At 37.8% G+C, this 19723-nt stretch overlaps 1 protein-coding gene across 2 annotated transcripts in view; it reads right to left on the bottom strand.

Moving 5' to 3' along the window:
- Window positions 1-19723, bottom strand: part of Dmd (dystrophin) — a 2258623-nt gene that overhangs the window by 394616 nt on the left and 1844284 nt on the right. For both annotated transcript variants that reach the window (XM_057760244.1, XM_057760245.1), the window contains one exon: window positions 7615-7787. In XM_057760244.1, coding sequence (XP_057616227.1) covers window positions 7615-7787 — 173 coding nt within the window. The remainder of the gene's footprint in view (window positions 1-7614; window positions 7788-19723) is intronic.

The raw sequence follows: 19723 nt of genomic DNA, 5'->3' as shown, positions 1-19723 counted from the left end.
AGTTTTTTAAAATATGTAAATAAATGTTCAATTTGAGGAATATGAAGAAAGCTACTGGAAAAGCCCACAAAGCTATAGGTAGAAAGTATTAATTTCAGCATTGCTTATGATTGTGATAAACTATAAACTGTAAATATTCAATGCTAAGGAATTTATTTCTTCTATAATGGTAATGTCAGACAATGAATTCCTATGTAATACTCAGTATGATGACATAGACAAATGTTTATGCATATGGAAAGTGAGAAAGTGGGTTAAAACAGGAAATCTTTTTTCTTTTGTAAAATGTTTGTGTGTAGCTAGGCATACACTTGAAAGCCCAGGCTTGACTATGCATGGAAATATCTGAAATGACAACCAGGTTGTCTTTCAGGGGTAGATTTGCAAGATTTTCTTCCATCTTTATACTTGTCCAATCTGGAAGAATGTCGATTATATAACACGTGAAGTCTGATGAGTACTGGTCACAAGGATTCTCTGCAATGTTTGAAAGTTACAGCTGAGTTCCGTGGAAGGTGAAAGAAGCTATCAGACAGGATGTTTTGAAAGGTAGGCAGTCAAAGGCACAAAGAATAGCAGTAAACAATAGAGAAGACACTGCTTAAAATATTTATTGTTTGTCTTTAAGTTACATGAGGCATGGGTTACATGTAATAGGATGAAGAAAGGGCATGAGGACATCCAATGATTGTCTTCCATTTTTCTGGTATTTGAAGCAAACTAATGTAGTGGAACATTCCAACAGGGAATTTATTACAGGCCTTTGCCCATGGTGAGATCACAGGCTGCTGCTTTGGCTATATGGGGAAGTACTAAAACCCCGTTTCTAGGTCAGGTGGTGGTGGTGCACACCTTTAATTCCCACACTTGGGAGGCAGAGGCAGGCCAATCACTGACTTCGAGGCCAACCTGTTCTACAGAGTGAGTTCGAAGACAGCTAGGGCTATTATACAGAGAAACTGTCTCGAAAAACCAAACCAAACCAAAAAAAAAAAAAAAAAAAAAAAACCTCCATTTCTATGTTAAATGGTACTGACTGATTATATGTCAGTGAACAAACTCTTCTGAGTTTCTTAAGGGCTGGGGAAACAGCTGTGAAAGAAGAAATTAAATTCTAAAATATCTAAGAGGAATTTAGTAGCATGAGTTCTGAAGGCTGCGAGAAGCCAGGAGAGGCCAGTCAAAACTTTTACCAGCACAACAGCAAAAGGACATGACACCAGAAGAGAGGAGAGACTGTCAAGCATCTGGGTGAGAAGACGTGAAGACGTTTGGAATTTGTTGAAATTTTAAAGTGTTTGATAATTTTCTTAAAACAGCTTCTTACTAGCCAGCCTGGCTGGTCTCTGACTCTACGTGCATCAGAGCAGCTGTGACCTTCCAGAGACCCGCGTGCCTCTGCTTTCTGAGTGCTGGGACTCATGGTGCGCAGCACTACTCCTGCCTATATGTGGGTCTTTGAGGTGATTTAAAGGCAATCTAAACTGAAGGAAACTGAATCTTAGCATATTAATCTTGTGAAATATTTCTGAGACATTTGTAATATATGTTGAAAGAAACTACTGGTTGCATTTTAATGACTGCCTATCAAAAACTTCTAAACAATTAGCCAATTTCTATGTTTGAAAAGCTATCTCCTGGGAGAAAAAAAAAAGGATTTGGTAACTGCTGTTCCCTGTATTTGGAAGTATGTTTTGTTGTTAGTAAAAGATGTTAGCATTAAGATGAACCTAGAGATCACAGTTTAAACACCCCATTTTGCAATCGGGGAAAAGCAGGATCAGAGCTCTAAAAACTACTGCCGAGTTATATCTGTTATATAGTCATATTTACACATGGGAATTGAGAATTACAAGTCACCACCAGATAAGAAAAAGCCTTAAGTATCCTGGTTTTAAACAACTATTCTAAATTCCAGAGAAAAATGACCTCCTCTCAGTAGCCAAATGTACTTTATCTATCCCTACCCACTGAATAGAAATAAAAAAGGGAGTTTGAAGAGATACACGGTGTCTACCCATTTCATATTAATCTTTATTAGTGAAGACAAGATCTTGGTGGCTACTAGACTCTTAAAAGATAAGTGCTGATTTTTGAAAAAGAGAAAATTTTCATAAACTATGAGGTTTAGCTAAAATATAGGACTTTTAGGTTTATTGGGATCTATGGCTAGATATTTAAAGAATTCCTCTGTGACAGCACTCATGATAAAGTGGCCGTTATTTCTCTAGATACAGATATTTCAAATGTGATTTGGTTGACGCCTAGTTTGAAATCCTTAATAAAACTTTACTCCGAAAAGCACATATTCTTAAAGCAAATTGTGCTCTATTGAATTCATTTTTCACTTTGACCTCCTTTATAAAGCTAGTGATGTATCCCCGTACATCCTGTGTGCCCCTGTGTAATATAATAGCACGTCAGCAGACACAGAGAAACGGGACGGATGCAGAAATAATGAAGAACTGCAGAAATAAAGTGGGCACTGTGGGGCTTTAAGTAAAGAGACAGAATTAAACTCAAAGAGAAGGAAACATTTTTTCCCCAAACTGGGCCTTGAATTCCAACTTCCAACATAATTAGCATTCCAAGAGTAAGGAAAAGGTCAGATATACTCAGTGTCCAAGTTGCTTTTATTCCCACTCAAAAGTCAAAAGGCTCTTCTTCCTTTTGCACTTTCTTTGTTCTCCACCAGAGGAAAAACTCCTCTCTGTTCTAACTGCTGATACCAAGTACTCCCTAAGTGATTCATTGTTGTTTAAGAACATTAGTGTTCCTGTCTCTCAAACTAATGCTCAAAATTTAATAAACATAAAATTCATATAGCATTTACACATTTCTTCCATCAAGCATAAAAATATAAAATATAAATTTGCTGAAGTTATGTCAATAGCATATTAAGTGATTCTCAGAGTAAAATTTATCCACAATAATGTGGGTAAAATCTGAATACAGGTTAAACAGAATTTCATAAGTATTTCTTCTGTAAAAATTTCACTTGTTCACTTTTGAAATTCTTACTAGTTTTAGGACAAAGTGAAAGGTTGTGGATATGGGCTATTTTGGTATGAGAAACACTTTCTTTGATTAATGATCATTCTGGTATTGGACAGTCTCATTATTCACTCTGTGTATGTACGCGTGTGTGCAAATGTCTCTATATAAGTAAAAATATTACTTGTTTCCTATCTTTTATCTTCTTCTATGGAAATATTTACTTATTACTTATCGTACATCTTGTGGACCACATGTGATATAATAATGAATATGGAATGAATGATCAACTTTTCTCGAATGGGACAATAAATTAGTTCTAAATAATTTCAAGCACTTTTTCTCAAAAGCATTCTATTTACTTTTGGATATTCTGTTTTACAAACAAACCAGTGCCAAGTTGGGGAGAGAAAGAAATTGGTAAAGTGCTTGCTGAACAAGCATGGGAACATTTCTATGGATCCCTAGCACCTACGTTAAGCCAGTCATGGTGGTATGTATCTGTAATCCCCAGGCCCAGGGAAAGAAAGACAGGTGAATCCCTGAGGCCATTAGCCATGTATTCTAGCCAAACTGATGCGCTTAAAGTTCAGTAAGACATTCTGACTCAAAAAATCAGGTGGAGAATGAATGAGGAAGATACTTGTACTGACCTGTAGTCTCCTGCACACGTGCATATACACACAAGCACAGGTGCATACACACGTGTGAGCATGTACAAACACCACACACAAACACAATGATTTGACTAAGTTTTAAAAGTATTATCCCAGATTTAGTAGAGTTGCAGAATTGGAAGAGAAGCTGAAGAAACCATCTGTTTCTGGTCAAGCCTCTTCATTTTAGTGTCTCATAGCATTAAAGTATTTAAGCAATTTGCTCAAGATGACATGTTAGGTACTCAAAGCATCAAAAGAGAAAAAAATATTGCTACAAAAGGATTCTATTCTTTTATACTTATTCTGATTTTGCACTTCTTTCTTTTGTTTGTTTGTTTATTTCTTCTTCCTTTCTTTTTTTGAGACGGAGTTTCTCTGCATAACTCTGACTGTCCTAGAACTCACTCAGTAGACCAGGCTGGCTTCCAACTCAGAGATCTGCCTGCCTCTGATCCTGAGTCCTGGGATTAAAGGCGTGCGTTATCACCACCTGACAACATCTTTAAGTTGTCTGGAACCAACAAACATGAAAGAACTCATGAACACTCAAAGGAATTGTGTTTGAATCTCTATCTCTGTCTCTCTCTTTCTCTCTGTCTGTGTGTATGTTTTGCAGGCTGAACCAAAGTTCTTGTTCGTGTTAGAAGAGCACTCTATCACTGAGCCATACTTAGTTCTTCAAATGTCAATTAGAATAGTCCTGGAAAGAACTGGTAAAGAATAGCCCATATGGGAAACACCTGTTGTAAAATTTGAGTCAAAATTTAGAGAGTTATGTTCCAAGCATGAGAACCAGTATATGTCCATACACATCTCTCACAAGAGATGGGAAATTGCTAGAAATTGAGACTGTATTAGAAAGCAGAAACTAGTAGCTTCAGAGTTCCATGTTGGGAGCAGTTAGAATGTTGCTTGGTGAGAAAGAAACACAATGGGGGCAGGGCACAGGAAAAACAGAAAAGGGAAGAGGTTAGCAAGCAAAGGAATGAGCAAGATGTGTGCACGAGTCCAAAATTTTTGAACTAAGGAGTAATGTGATAGCATCCTCCTGAATATTAACCTTCATCAGGCGATGAAAGAAGACAGAGACAGAGACCAACATTGGAGCACTGGACTGAAGTCTCACGATCCAAAGGAGGAGCAGAAGGAGAGTGAGCACGAGCAAGGAACTCAGGACTGCGAGGGGTGCACCCACACACTGAGGCAATGTGGATGTTCTATCGGGAACTCACCAAGGCCAGCTGGCCGGGGTTTGAAAAAGCATGGGACAAAACCGGTCTTGCTGAACATAATGGACAATGAGGACTACTGAGAACTGAAGAACAATGGCAATGGGTTCTTGATCCTATTGCACGTAATGGCTTTGTGGGAGCCCAGGTAGTTTGAATGCTCACCTTAATAGACCTGGAAGGAGGTGGGTGGTCCTTGGACCTCCCACAGGGCAGAGAAACCTGCTTGCTCTTTGGGCTGAGGAGGAAGGAAGACTTGATTGGGGGAGGGGGAGGGAATGGGAGGTGGTGGCAGGGAAGAGGCAGAAATCTTTAATAATTAAATAAATTAATTAATAAAAAAATGTAAAAAAAAAGAAATTGTGTTCTAGGTAGAATATTTCTGTACATTTCGCTCTTATTTTATGAAATACATGAAAGTTTTCAGAAGCCCTCATGAAACAACTAGCCCACTACATTTTCTAGTATATAATGTGCTATAGTTTACAGAAACAGTGTTCTTTTCCCAGAATATTTTGAAACATTTTTTTTTTAAATGTAGTGACATTCAAGATGAAAAATACCCGAACGGACAATCATTCCAATCTTCCTTTTTTTTTATTGCATAATGTCCCCAATAACTATCTCTGCTGTGCCTCTGCAATGGAATGCGTGACACTCCATTCCAGTCACGTATTACACTAAACTAAAGCATGTGGATGTGAAGAATTCTTTGCTTCTTATAACTGAGGAACTACAATATCACAGAGACCTCTTTAAAAGCTCAAACCATTGATCAGACGATTTCAATTGCAGAATTCACAGCACCGTACATAAGGTAAGGTAACTGGTTTTTGCTTGATTAATGCCAGTAAGCATTAAATGACAACAGTTGACATATGGAAAATTTCTGAAAACAAAGGGCTCATATGTTGCCTGAAATGCTGTATGCCACCTTCAATTCTTTTTCATTAAGTTCACATGGAATAGAGAAAAGTATCCAGACAGTTTTAGTTATAGCCCCTTTCCTTTTCTTTCCTGCAAAAAGGCAATTATGTTTTCTTTTCTCATTCATTGAAACATTTTTTTTCTCCTCATGTTTTATTCTTTTTACGGACAGATGTTACAAATGTGGCCATTGCCATTATATATTTTGGCCTGAATAAAAGTTTAAAATACAGACAAAAAATAAGCCTCTCTATTTTTGAAAATACCATATCCCATTGCTGCCTCCAATTTATCACTAACATGTAGATTTAAAAAAATCATAGACAAAATATTGAGATAAATATTGAGATTCTAGGATGCTGAGTGCAAGCTTGCAGGAAAGTCTTACAAAAGCAGTTCTCTTCTGTTCTTCGAAATCTGTTATTCGAATCAATTTTTAAATAATGATGTCTTTATTAGTGAAAATTGCTTTATTCTACCCTACAGAATACTATGATGATGAAAAGCTTATATGATAAAGTTAGACTCACTGTGAATAGGTCTTAAACATGCCCTTTACTAATTGGGTCGCTTTTATTTAACCTCTCTGTCCCTCATTTGCTTCAAATGCTAAGAAAGTATTAGAAGGAAATCTACCTTTCACTGTTGCTGAAAGCATCACAGGGGCCAAACACTATGAAATGCTTAGAGCAGTGGACGGAACATAACACATAGCCTGCATTAGTTACTAGCATTATTATTATTTTATTGTGGGTAGAGTTTTTACAGCAATGGTTTCAAGTTAATAAAATCTGGTGTTCCTCTTCAGTATGAGGGTTGTTTGACAATTTAGGCTGACTAGAAAGAAGGAGCAAAATGCTTGTTTGTAGTCATACTACCTCAGGCTAGTAACTACTCCCGCTATTAGATACATTTCATCCTAACTATTATTAAGCTCACCTGTCTTTTTCTACCTCTCTTCCTGACCACTCCTTCCATAGCCACTGTTGAGAGTACAAAAATAGGTTTTAAAATAAGTGGATTAGGAAACCCAATCAAATAGAAAGTGGGAAGCTTGCTTCTCGTCTGTGCATTTCCCAGCTCTTTGGGTACCACTGGGCACTTAGCAGCCCAGCTCTGCTCTTTTGTCCCCCATATGCTTATACCAGCCACACAAGGAACCCTAGCGCTTCCCTTTACCTTCTTTAGCAACGATGCAAGATATAGTCATTCATTTCTCAAAGCAGACTGACAGGGCAAAGAAGAAAGTAGGCAGAAAATCAAAAAGTTTAGTGTACCTACAGGCGATATGCTTCAACAAAATCTAAGAGATCAAGTGATAAAAAATTGCTATAATCTCCTTAGCTGCAGGAACTCTGGAGAGGGTGTCTTTAAATTGTTAATTATAATGTGTTCTGCCTTTTAAAGAATGTCCTTTGGTTATGCGTTCAGTGTAATGCCAAAGAGAATTCCATAACAAACATTCACTAATTTTATTGCTTTTTGTATGACACTGTGATAAGCCAAGAGAGAACTCTGAAATTAGGATCGCTGTGTTCCCCATTTAAATTTACTCTAATGTCTTAATATGCATCTCTCCTGTGGTTATGAAACAGTCCCATTTTAATCTAACCTGAACCCTCAAGTATCATTTCCATTCCAAGCAAATGAATGATTCATTTATTCAAAATAAAATGAATCATTCTGAAATTGGGTGATTTACATAAACATACGAGACATTAGCTACCTGTGCTAGGAAAATGAGGAGAATTTTGTCATCTTTATTCACATCTGGATCCCCCCAGCCCACCCCAATTTTTGCCTACCTAATGTTGAGAGACTTTTTCCGAAGTTCACTCCACTTGAAATTCATGTTATCCAAACGTCTTTGTAACAGGGCTGCTTCATCTGAACTTTCCAGGGACCTCAAGATTTTTTGGCCATTTTCATCGAGATTGTGATAGATGTCCGTGTGAGCTTCAATTTCACCTTGGAGATCCTACCAAACAGCAGGAAGAACACATTCAGAATTATCAAACAAAGAGACTAGCTGTGAATGTAAATTTGGAGAACTTATTAGTTCAAAGAAATTCTAATTTTACAATTTGCAGAATACACCCTGCGTCATTTTTCTTGGGGTCCTGCCTCATGAAGTTATTATGGAGAATAAGAATAAATACAACATTAGATGTAATAAATGCATTTCTTATTTTATGAATTAGAAGTAATACATTTATAGCACATTTCATAAGTTAAATTTTCTAGTCCATGAATGAAATATTCTGATAAACACAAATATATATGTTCTATGAAATAAAATAACATGACGAAGGAGATCCCAGTGGTAATCATTTCATTACAAAGTGAGTCGAGTTGTACTTTCAAAGCACATATGAATCCATTGTGTTGACTGTGACCATAAAAGCATGGAAAAAAGGATAACAAAGGTTGTACATAGTCCACAACACCAACACATTAATGGGACTCTATGAGACAAGAACATCTTCTTGAAAACATACATTAAATTCCCCTTAGTGTTATAGCATCATACACGTATTACAACACCATGCATTGACTATTAAGCATTTGATACATCATTTAAGAATATCATCATAGTTTCAGGCTCAGCAGGTAAAAAGTGTCCTTGGCAAGTTAGGACCTTGGTAAGAGTTAAGAAAAGAGGTATGCATTAAGTTTCATTTGTATAGACAGAAATAAAAAGACATCATAATATAAGAATCTGACCTTTACATGATATGTCTTCCTGTGCAACATTTTCAGCTTGAACCGGGGACTACAGCACTTATCCTGTTGCATAGCAAACCTAAGACAACCCAGCAATGGAATGGGCCCTGCTTTAAAATGCCAACTTTGCTTACATTCTGTTGGCAGAATGAGTTTAAGAGCACAGGCTTGGACAGTCAATAATCATAATCAGCCACATTGTACTGCTGGCTAAATGGTAGCCAGGCGTGTGGATGTGGGAGGGACCTCAAAGAATGGAGGCCTGGAATATGCAACTGACAGTTTGTATTAAACAGCCAACTTTTCTTATCATTTTGCCATAATAAGCCAGAGACATTAGAAATTCATTTTATATATGTGTTTCCCTCCTTGTTCCCAGCAGAACAGTCAAAGCCAAAGGAACATTCCTTAGAGAGCTGCTGGACTCCAGCATTCCATTCTGCCTACACAATGAATGGAGGCTTTGTACATTATTTGACTTGCTCTTACAGATTTGTATGCTTCTCTTCAACAAGTTTAAAAATTCATTCTGAAGCTCCAAAAAATCGCCTTGATCTGTGTGGCTTAAAAAGGTTTTTCCCTGCCCCCATCTCTAACTCTTTCTAAAATTTAATTAAATGCGCTGCTGCAGTAAGAGGGAAGTGGCAGCAATAACATGATAATAAACTAAAGATGTGTTTCCTGTTTCCGGTCACATTCACTTGAAATGCAGAAGTTTGAGAGCTGCAGAAATAAGGTAGATGGACAACGAATGTTTCTTGTCACTATTTTTGGCAGTCAAAGTAGCCCTGTTGGACTCCATATACTGGAAGAGGAATATAGATGGGATGAACTCAGATGCTAAAGGAAGGAAAATAATAAAACAGATGGTAGAACATCTATACTTATCACATAAAACTTGGGGCTGTTTGGGGATGTTATAGCTGGATTTACAAACTAGAAATATAGTAGAAAATTATTCATGAGTTTCTTGCTGCATGGAGCTTAATCAGATAGACATCATTTCCAGGATTTTCTTTTTTCTCTTTCAGTCTCTGTGGAACACTGGAACATATTTCTCTCTCTCTCTCTCTCTCTCTCTCTCTCTCTCTCTCTCTCTCTCTCTCTCACACACACACACACACACACACACAAACACACACACACACATTCACTATGTTGCCCAGGTTAGGCTAGGACACATAATTTTTTTCTCAGTCTTCAAAATTTTATTTTTACACGCATGCAACACCATACTTAGATGTTTTTTCTCCATTTTCTAAATCTATATGGTACACCTGATTTGCCATTTCTTCAGCAAAAGAGAAAAGTGAGCTTATTGAAGTCAGGGCAGAATACCAGACCTAATTTTGCGAGCATTCCCTCACTTCACTTCTCTCTCTCCCTTTGTTTGCAAACCACCTAAAGTTTTTTCCCCCCAGGGGATGCATTCAGGGAACCCAAACAAATCCTGTGCATGATATTCATGATATTCTTTCTCTCTCTCTCTCTCTCTCTCTCTCTCTCTCTCTCTCTCTCTCTCTTTCTGGAACTGAGCTGATTCTTAAGGCATAACATATGTAAGGCCTCTACCACCACTGAGATACAACCCCAGCTACAGAAAATAATTTAACTAATGGAATGACTATGTAAACACCCTAAGTATATAAATGATCACACATTTGATTTTTTCTATTTTGCCCTGATAGCAAAGACCCTGTCTTAATTGCTAGTTACTTAAACTCATATGCAATGGGAAACCATCAACATGTTTCTTTGCTGAATAAGTGAGGAATTCTGAGGTGCAAACAGAATGCCGATCCATTAATGTGCTAATTTTCTTCTTTTCCATGACTGAGTGAAGTCTACTGCATATAAATATCTTTGTTGTCTCATTAACAAAGAAAGGAACACAAAATGAATAAGCAAGTATTTATCTAGTACCAATTATTTGTTTAGTCTTGGCATCATGGGAAAGATAGAAGGAATGCAAGTGATAGTTCTGTCTTTAATTTTAAAAACCAAGAGTGTATTTTTCTTTTAATTAATTTATATGATCAACTAAATATTGATGAGGAATTCTTGCCAAATCTCATAAACATTAGGAACAAAATTCCTGCTTTCTGCAAGGAACACTGCCTGAGATACTGTGTGAGTATTGGAAGGTAAAACTTACGTCACTTACAGTTTTCTATGTCATGATGATAGTGTAGAACAAGTTATAAAGGTGCCATAAGGGCTCTGTGTGTCACAGAGTTCTTATGAGTCTATCACCGTAGTTATTTCTTCTTAACCCTCACTCCTGGTGAAACACATCTCATTTTCTATGTGTCACAGATAAGAGAATTTTAACTGACTTGCTTACAGTCACTTATTTAGCAAATGTTACAACTGGGAAATTGATCCAGTTTTCTTCACTTTACCAGGTTCTATGCTGTTTCTCCTAACATATTGTGTATGAGCACTTGATGAAATCCACAGTAGTTATTGAAGCTTCAAAGGAAACTGCACTGGTGAAAGAAAAGAAGGCTGGAAGATAGTACGAATATTTTTGATTAAAAACCCACACAAAATATTTACTCACACAGGTCCCTTGTTTTGAGTGAAAAATGAAATTCTGACTACATTTTTCATTTTGCCACACACTGTTCAGGAACACCTATAACACAAAGTACACTGAAATTGTCTCTTTTCTATAAAATATCTCTGCTAGGAGAAAAGAAAATAGCCCACTGATTTATCATTTTGTTTACAAGACCTTGGGGACAATTAGTTTCATCAGCAATGACGTAAAATATCACTATAAGCAGAGTTCTGTCATATTCCTTTGGGACGGCAGACTAGTGTTCAATCTGTCAAACTATAGGACTCACGTACAGTCTTGAACCTGAAGTGAATATTACTGAAGGACACAGGATTCTTTCTTACAGGTTATAATGGAGATTTTTTCATGACCATCAGGCAGTGTGAACTATAGGTGGAGAGGAAACATAGATGCAGCAGGTAGGATGAGACATAAGTCTATTTGAGTTAAGCTATCAGGAGGTCACTGGCCTCAGGCTGGTATTAGATTTAGGAAACATAGAAAAGCAACAAGTTGGTAAAGAAAATAAATAGGATTATCAGAAGATAATCAATCTGAATACAAGATACTTTTCATAGAAAATATTAGTTTTATTTCCTTTCTGAACTAACCAGAAAAAAATCACTCAAGTCATAGGTACTACATCCTTTTCAGGATAACTGGCTTTTCTTTGCTCTCATTGTGATTGTATTTCTCTAAGCAAAACAATAGCTAGTGAATAGTGGAAAATATTATCTATATAAACAGCAACAGCAACATACATAAAACTTATGATGAACTAGGAACAGCTCATTGAACTGTACATGCAGAATCTTATTTAATTTTTTCAATAATACTCTATAGCAAACACCATTATTATCTTCATTTTCTATGTAAGAGAGTGATTTTACAGCACTGTTAAAAATTCCCAAGATCACATAGCTAACAAACAGTACTGTAAGATTTTGAACCTAGATACTTATACTTCAGGAGTTATGATCTTTCCTCTGAGCTTTTAAATAACTGGTGGTAACTTTTCCTATTAATAATACCCCCACGTGAATTTCAATAAATATAACATTGCTGTCAGGTAGTGAAAACTATTATTGTTTTCAGTACTCCAAGAAGGACGTGATCTTATTCTGTAGTGTGTTAAATAGAACTGAAGTGGTGGATGGAGATACAAAGGGAATAAACATGAAGTTGAGAAAGTAAGTGCAAATGGAAAAATGCTATGCACTCCTGGAAAGGAAATTTGTATAAAAGCTCTCTATAATTCTGTAGAAAGTTCATCAGTGAGCACCAAGAAGGCTCAGGCATTATATAATAAATCTGACCAGGGTTTACAGTATCAGTGAGTGGGTATGCTACTTCAGGTAGGAATTTTAGAAATACCACATGTCCTCTTTCCCTGGGAGTCTAATCTCTTGTTATAAATTCTCCCTTTTCAGCACCCAAGGAAAGCATAAGGCAAAGCAGCTAAATAGGCGTAAGTTTGATTCTTCCTCTTCTTTGTTCCCTTTCATGTCTCTGGCTTCACTAAATATTAAACAATACCTAACTAGCTGGAGTGTTTCTTCAGATGCTCCAGGGAGAATTTTGTAAAATCTTTTGCACAGCATCTAGAACACAAGTCTTTAATAAATGATAGGCAATAGAAGACCTACTATTACAAGGAGGTCCAGATGGAAAAAAAGAGATAAAAACAAGACTTCATGAAATGATGAGATGCGTCTCGAGTCAGAAGAAACAGATGGAATTTAGAAAACAGTGAAGAAGACATTCCAGGTAGAGAGACTAGTGTGGAAAGGGCATTAATGTGAAAGAAGCTTAATTTATGAGCTGTGGGAATAAATTGCGGTCTCTTGATGGAATGGAAAATGAGTGGTACGGAGAAATTGAATCAATCAAGTTCCCTAAATTAAATAGGTGAGAAACCTACTTAGAAAGTGATTGAAAATAAAAGTTTGTAACAGAAAGTACAAAGGCAAGATTATTAAATATTTTAACTATGTCATTCAACACCTAGAATGATCTTTGATGCTTATAAACAATAAGGCAATTGTGGAAGATTATTAAATGTTATACCATTTTTAATAGAAGAAACATGAACAGTGTTGTACTCTCCTTTTTATTATCCCAAGCAATGGTTGACTAGACTATTTTAAATCATGGAATTTTCTTACCTGTGTATATAGAATAAATTTTCTTTTAAATAAGATTCAGTATATTAATTCAGCCACTATAAAAACAATAGTATGGAGAGTACCGAGACAAGTAAAACACAAAATTACCATATGAATAAACAATCCAACCCCTGGACAGATATGCAAAGGAAATAGAATCAATGTGTCAAAGAGACGTCTGTGTCTTCATTTTACTGTGCACTATTTAGAAAGCGCTAAAACATGAACATACTGTAATTCTTTATGAGTCAATGATTGCACAAAGAAAACATGTTACTAGATACAATGAGGTAGTATTCACACATAAAGGAAGTGCAACCTCATCATTGACCAGAACATGAATGAACCTAGAAGACAAACACATACTGAGTGAAATAACATAAAAATAGGATGAGAATTATTACACGATCTCATTTATACATAAAGCAATGTAAAATGGCTGAAATCATAGTTGAGAGTAAAGCCACAGTTATCAAGTGTTAGGTGAGGGAGCATACAGGAAGGAGGAGATGCTGAAAAAAATGAAACAAAGTTTTCAGTGGAAATGAACAATAAGCTTTAAAGGTATTTCAAGCTGTCCAGTACAGTAAAATAGTTTTCACAAAAAAATATAAACAAGCTAAGTCATTGAGTTGCTATTAAAACATGACGCTGAACTCCATAGATAAATACAATTATGGATTATTAATTAAAATATATTAATTTACTAGGCAAATAACATTCTCCAACTTCAAGATCATGGAGAAATGAGGAAATAAACACAGAAACAATAAAAACAAATGGCTATTATTGCTCTAAAATTTTCATTATGGGTACATTGCCTCTGATGTTTTGTGAGAGCACTTAGTGTATAAATAATTAAAAGAACAGTAGTTACTCTTACAGCTTACCAAGAGTGAAGAGTGACCTGATTTCCAAGTGTGTATAAAGTCAGAGACAATATTCAAAACAGGGCAGAAGCTATCCTTATGGGCTAATCATTTGAGAACATTGTGAATTGGGAGCCTTGGGCTCATACAGTGGGGCTGTCTGTATGAGTAATAATTATGGGAAACATCACTTGGCTTTATAGTCAAGCAAAATAATTAATAATCATAATGATGGTTCTGAGTTCATCAAAGAGAGTAGATTGTTCAGCAAACTTGAAGAGAAATGCAGCATACGTGAAGCAGTATTCTCCAACACAAGTGCTTTCAAAGGGTTTTTACTATTTTAGAGAAGTTGCAATAGCAAGCACATAAAATTCCTTTAGTTTGATTATGTTCCATCCTTCATTCAATGTTAGCTGTAAATTGCTGAACTTTCCAAGTGTAGACACACAAAGACAGCTACACAAACACACCATCGTGGGATGAGAACAGAAATGGACTCTATATTTTCATTGAGACTTCTTCAAAATTTTTTATGGATTCTTTGGGAGTTTCATATCATGTATCCCATACTACTCAAGTTCCAGTCCTTCAGTATACACTGTCCAACATTATCACTTCCCTGCCACAAGAAAATGAATAAAAATAGAAATTAAATTAAAAAAATCATGTCGTTTCTCTGTCTTTAGCAATCTACATCACTTATTCGTTCATTGGAGTCACATTGAGAGCTGTGATTTGCGGGGTGTCATGCAGTATATTCTTTTTTCCGAGCAACTTTACTTGTAAATGTTCATTACAGTGAGTCATTGGTCTGTTTTAAGGCTTCTGGCTTCTGGAACACCATCAATACTGGACTGTCACCAAAACTGCTCTTGAGTATCCTGCTATTGCCCCAAGTCAAGGAGATCCTGTGACTATCATTCTGCAGATTCAATCCCTTCACGTGCTTCAGCAGGTCATAGGTGGGGTAGATGTTGAGGTGGGTCAACACAAAGCCCTGAATGTTGGCTTGGCTAGTAGCTGAATTGCTAGTCCCTGGCCTCTACCAGGATACCCCCCTCCATGACGGGTGGGACCAGCTCTCCCTCATCCTCACCACTGGGGTCAGTTCTTGTGTCCACACCACCAAAGGCAACATTATTTTTTAAAGTTACTTAGCTTTAAAATGTTTAAGTCTAACCCTCATTCTCTAAACTCCATTTATTCCCCAATACTCTCCAGCACTATTGCCTTCTAATTTCATGTGCTAATTTTTGAACCAACTTAGAGTGGACTAACTTTTAGACTCCACTTAGTGCTGCCCATAGGTGTATGGGTGCAGGACCATCTACTGGAGCATGGGTAGCTTTTCAACACCTACAACCTAGAAGAAAACCTTCTACCACCAGAAATTGCTGGTAACTCCTCAGGTATGGGTAGGACTTTGTGATAACTTCCCTCTTCTACGCTAGGATAATCTCTGACTTGGGCTTCACAAGGTCTCTTGAATTCTGTCACAACCACAAGTGTAAATTGATATGTGCAATAGCCATGCTGTAGCAGCAGATCTTTAAACATGTGCCTGCCAAGCAGAATGAAAGAACCTAGTTGGTCTGGCGTTTGCAAATCCCTTTTAGTGATTTATTTTGCCTGCATGTTAGAAATATATCCATCTGGTATTAACTGGACAGCAGACTAGAATTAGTAAAAAATAAATTTTTTGCCAAGTTGTACATATGAAGCAATTGGACTGTTTTGACCTTTTAAGGACTTTAACCTTAACCTAAGCCACCTAAGGTTCCTAGCTAGATCAGGACACAGACTTGAGGAGAGAAACACTATTAGGAGTAGCTTCGTTTCTCTTCCATGTGTGTCCATTGCAATTCTGTTTGAAGCAGCAGAATGTCATCCCAAGGGAAGGAAGCAAGAGTCAATTTAAAGACTTGTTTGGCTCAGAGCCAGGTTACTCCTGGTAACTAAGGAGTGTGTTTTCAGGTCTACTGCATTGCAATGTGCCTTAAATGCTGGGCTACGGATTTAGGAGTCTATAAGCTTTGCTTTAAAAAATGGTTGTTATTAACGTCCTCTGAGACTATTATCCTGCAGGGTTTGTTGTCTTTGCTTTCATGTCTCACTTGAAAATTCTCACACTTTCAGCATGAGAATAGCGGAGAGAAGGCATAAGCTTTCTTGCCTCAGTACATTCCCAGGTGCAAAGCTTTATTTCCAAATGTAATCTTTGAAAATGCCAGGCCCAGGGTGGATTACTCCTGGAGGAAACTGAGCAAAACCTCATTTGTCAGACTGCCTTAAGCAATCCCATATTGCATGGTTATCCTTTACTTTACAGCTAATATTCACTTTTGAGCAAGTATATAATATATAATATAATGGTTGTCTTTCTGGGTCTGGGCTACCTCATTCAGGATGATGTTTTCTACTTCCACCCACTTGCCAGCAAATTTCATGATGTCATTGTTTTTAACAGCTAAGTAATACTCCATTGTGGAAATGTACTGTATTTTCTTTATTCATTCTTCCTTTGAAGGACATCTAGGTTATTTCTAGTTTCCAGTTTTTGATATTGCAAATAAAGCTGCTATGAACACAGATGAGCAACTGTCTTTGTGATATGAAAGAACATCCTTTGGGTATATGTCCAGGAGTGGTATAGCTGGGTCTTAAGGTAGGTCAATTCCTACTTTTCTGAGAAACTGCCATATTGATTTCCAAAACTGTTGTACAAGTTTGCACTCTTACCAGCAATGGAGGAGTGCTTTCCTTGCTCCACTTCCTTTCCAGCATGAGCTGTCACTTGTGCTTTTGATCTTAGTCCTTCTGACAGGTATAAGATGGAATCTCAGATTTGTTTTGATTTACATTTCCTTGAAGAACAAGCTAGTAACCTAATATAATGGATCTCCCAGGAATATGAGGGAGAGCCTAGCAATGGGGTATACAGAGCCTGAAACAGCCATTTCCTATAACCAAACAAGGCTTCCAATGGAGGGATTTGAACTCACACCAAGCCACATAACCTTTCCCCTGCTGACAGGATATGCTGGAGTAAAGGTGGCACAGAAATTATGGGAGTGGTCAATTAATGGCTGGTTCAGCTTGAAACCCATACCATGAGAGGTAACCCACCCCTGACACTGCCTGGAGGGCCAAGATCCAGAGATTGAACAGCCCAGAGGCCTAGGATAGAACCAGATGTAACTGGGAATTGAAAAGTCAATGAAATGATTCCTAAGGATATTCTGCTATACTAATATATTGTTGCCTTGTCCAGTTGTCATCTGCTGTGGGAACTCCTTCAGCCAGAAGCCCGTAAGATAGCTGCCCACTTTGGACATGGTCCCACGTACTATAAATGCAGCTGAAAAGCATGCAAGCGTCTCTTAGCTTACTGGTAAGGATATGGTATCTATCTCCTTCGGTAGCTACATGGAGTCTATCTGACTCCACCCACTCTCTCTCTTTATCTATGTTTTGATTTCCCATCTGGCTTTACTCTGCTAAGCCATTGGTCCAAACAGCTTTATTCATCAACCATTAAAAACAACACATATACAGAAGGATCTCCCACATCAGTCATCAGAGAAGCTTCACCCAATAACTGATGTAAATTGACGCCGAGACCCACAGCTAATATTATGCAGAGCTCAGGGAATCCTGTAGAAGAAGATGATAGAAGGAAGAATTGTGGGAATCAAAAGAGTCAAGGTCAGCACAAAGAAAACCTCACAGAATCAACTAACCTGGGCTCATAACGGCTCACAGACTCTCAATCACCAACCAGAGAGATTGTATGGGACTGACCTAGTCCCCTCTGTGTAGCTTGCTTATCCTTGTGTAGCTTGGTATTCTCATGGGACTGCTAACAGTGAGAGTAGGGGCTGTCTCTGACTCTGCTACCTGCTTCCCTCTTACTGGGTTGCCTCATCTAGCCTTGATAGAAAAGGAGGTGCTTAGTCTTATTATAACTTAGTATGGCTTGTATACAGGGTAGGCCTACAATTGTTTGAAGAGAAAGGAGGTGGAGTAGATGTGGGGTAGGGAGGTTGGGGGAAGGGACTGGGAGGAGAGGAGAGAGGGAGTAGAAACTATTATTGGGCTGGAAAAATTAATTAATAAAAAAACCTGTATTCTACCAGATTAAAAAATCTAAAAGAAAAGAATAATTTTATCAATAGGTATCTCAAATCTCACAAATCAAAGCTAATTCAAGATCAGATAAACAATTTAATTAGACCCAATTTAATTATAAGCCCTGTGAGATAAAAGTAGTCATTAATTCTTATTGGCTAATTCTTACATATTAATTTAAGCCATCTCCATTAACCTGTGTATAGTCACGTGGCTGTGGCTTACTGTGGCATCTGTATATGGTGGGCTACATGGCTCCTCTCTAACTCCTCCTCCTTTCTCCCAGCATTCTGTTTAGTTTTCCCCACCTATCTAAGTTCTTCTCTGCTATAGGTCCAAAGCAGTTTCTTCATTCATTAGTGGTATTCACAGCATACAAAAGGAAAGTCCACATCACAACCATGTTCATTGCAGCTTTTCTCATAAACCGAGTGCAGTGGAAACTCCCTGGAATTTATGATGGTTATCCTAGTGAGGACTTCTAGTTTTGGAGGATAGGGATTCTGAATTGGCCATTTCTTGTAATCAGGCAAGGCTCTCAGTGGCACGACTGGGTTCCATTCAGCAGAGTTGTTTGTCAAGGGATTCCCGGGGAGATCCCCAAACAACCCAGGCTGATGCTAGAACAGAGGCTTGCACTATGAAAATTATCAGCAGGGCCCCTTTGCCTAGGACAACATGTTTACAGCTCATTGAACATAAAGATGTTGAGTTATTACCTGCATGGAGCCTTCATCCCCAGGTTCTAGTCTCTTTAGTGCCTGAAGGTATGCCACAGGCTACTGAAAGAGAAACCTGGACCGCACTCCAGCCATAAAACCCTCAACCTACAATCTGTCCTGCCTGCAAGATGTACTGTTGCAATGGTGGTACAGAACTCATGTGAGCAGTCAACCAATTTTTGGTTTAACTTGGGGATTATGCCAGGAGAGAAAGCCCATGCCCTACACTTCCTGGATGGCCAGGAATCAGAGACTGAATAGCCCAGAGACTTAGGGTAGACCCAATTTCCAAAAAAAAAAAAAATTCTGATGGACTTATAGATTGGTGCCTTGTCTAGCTGTCATCAGAGAAGCTTCCTCTGGTATAAGATGGGAGCAGCCCACAGGCAGACATTAAGTGGAAATGGAGTCCAAAGTGGAGGTCTTCATTGGGTCCCTCCCCTCAGGGTTGAGAAACCCCACAAAATAGGGGACAGGAAGATCGTCGTAGTCAGAGGGGTTGGAGGACACCAGGAGAACACGGCCAATCCCATCAACTAAACAAGGCTCAAGTGGTCTCTGTGTATGTATTGTGGCTATTACCTTGCTGTTCTCTGGCACTCCTAACTTTGAGAGTGTATGTCTTTTTTACTCATTTGTCTGATTTGTAAAATATACTCCTGTTGGGTTGTATTCTCCAGTCTCAGTAAGAGGGTTTTTTTTTCCTTGTCTTATTGTATTTTGTTTTGTCATGTTTGATT

The sequence above is a fragment of the Chionomys nivalis genome, chromosome X (assembly GCF_950005125.1).
Source record: "Chionomys nivalis chromosome X, mChiNiv1.1, whole genome shotgun sequence".
Classification (NCBI taxonomy): Eukaryota; Metazoa; Chordata; class Mammalia; order Rodentia; family Cricetidae; genus Chionomys; species Chionomys nivalis.
The sequence above is the reverse complement of the archived record's forward strand: the minus strand, read 5'-3'. Positions and strand labels throughout refer to the sequence as shown.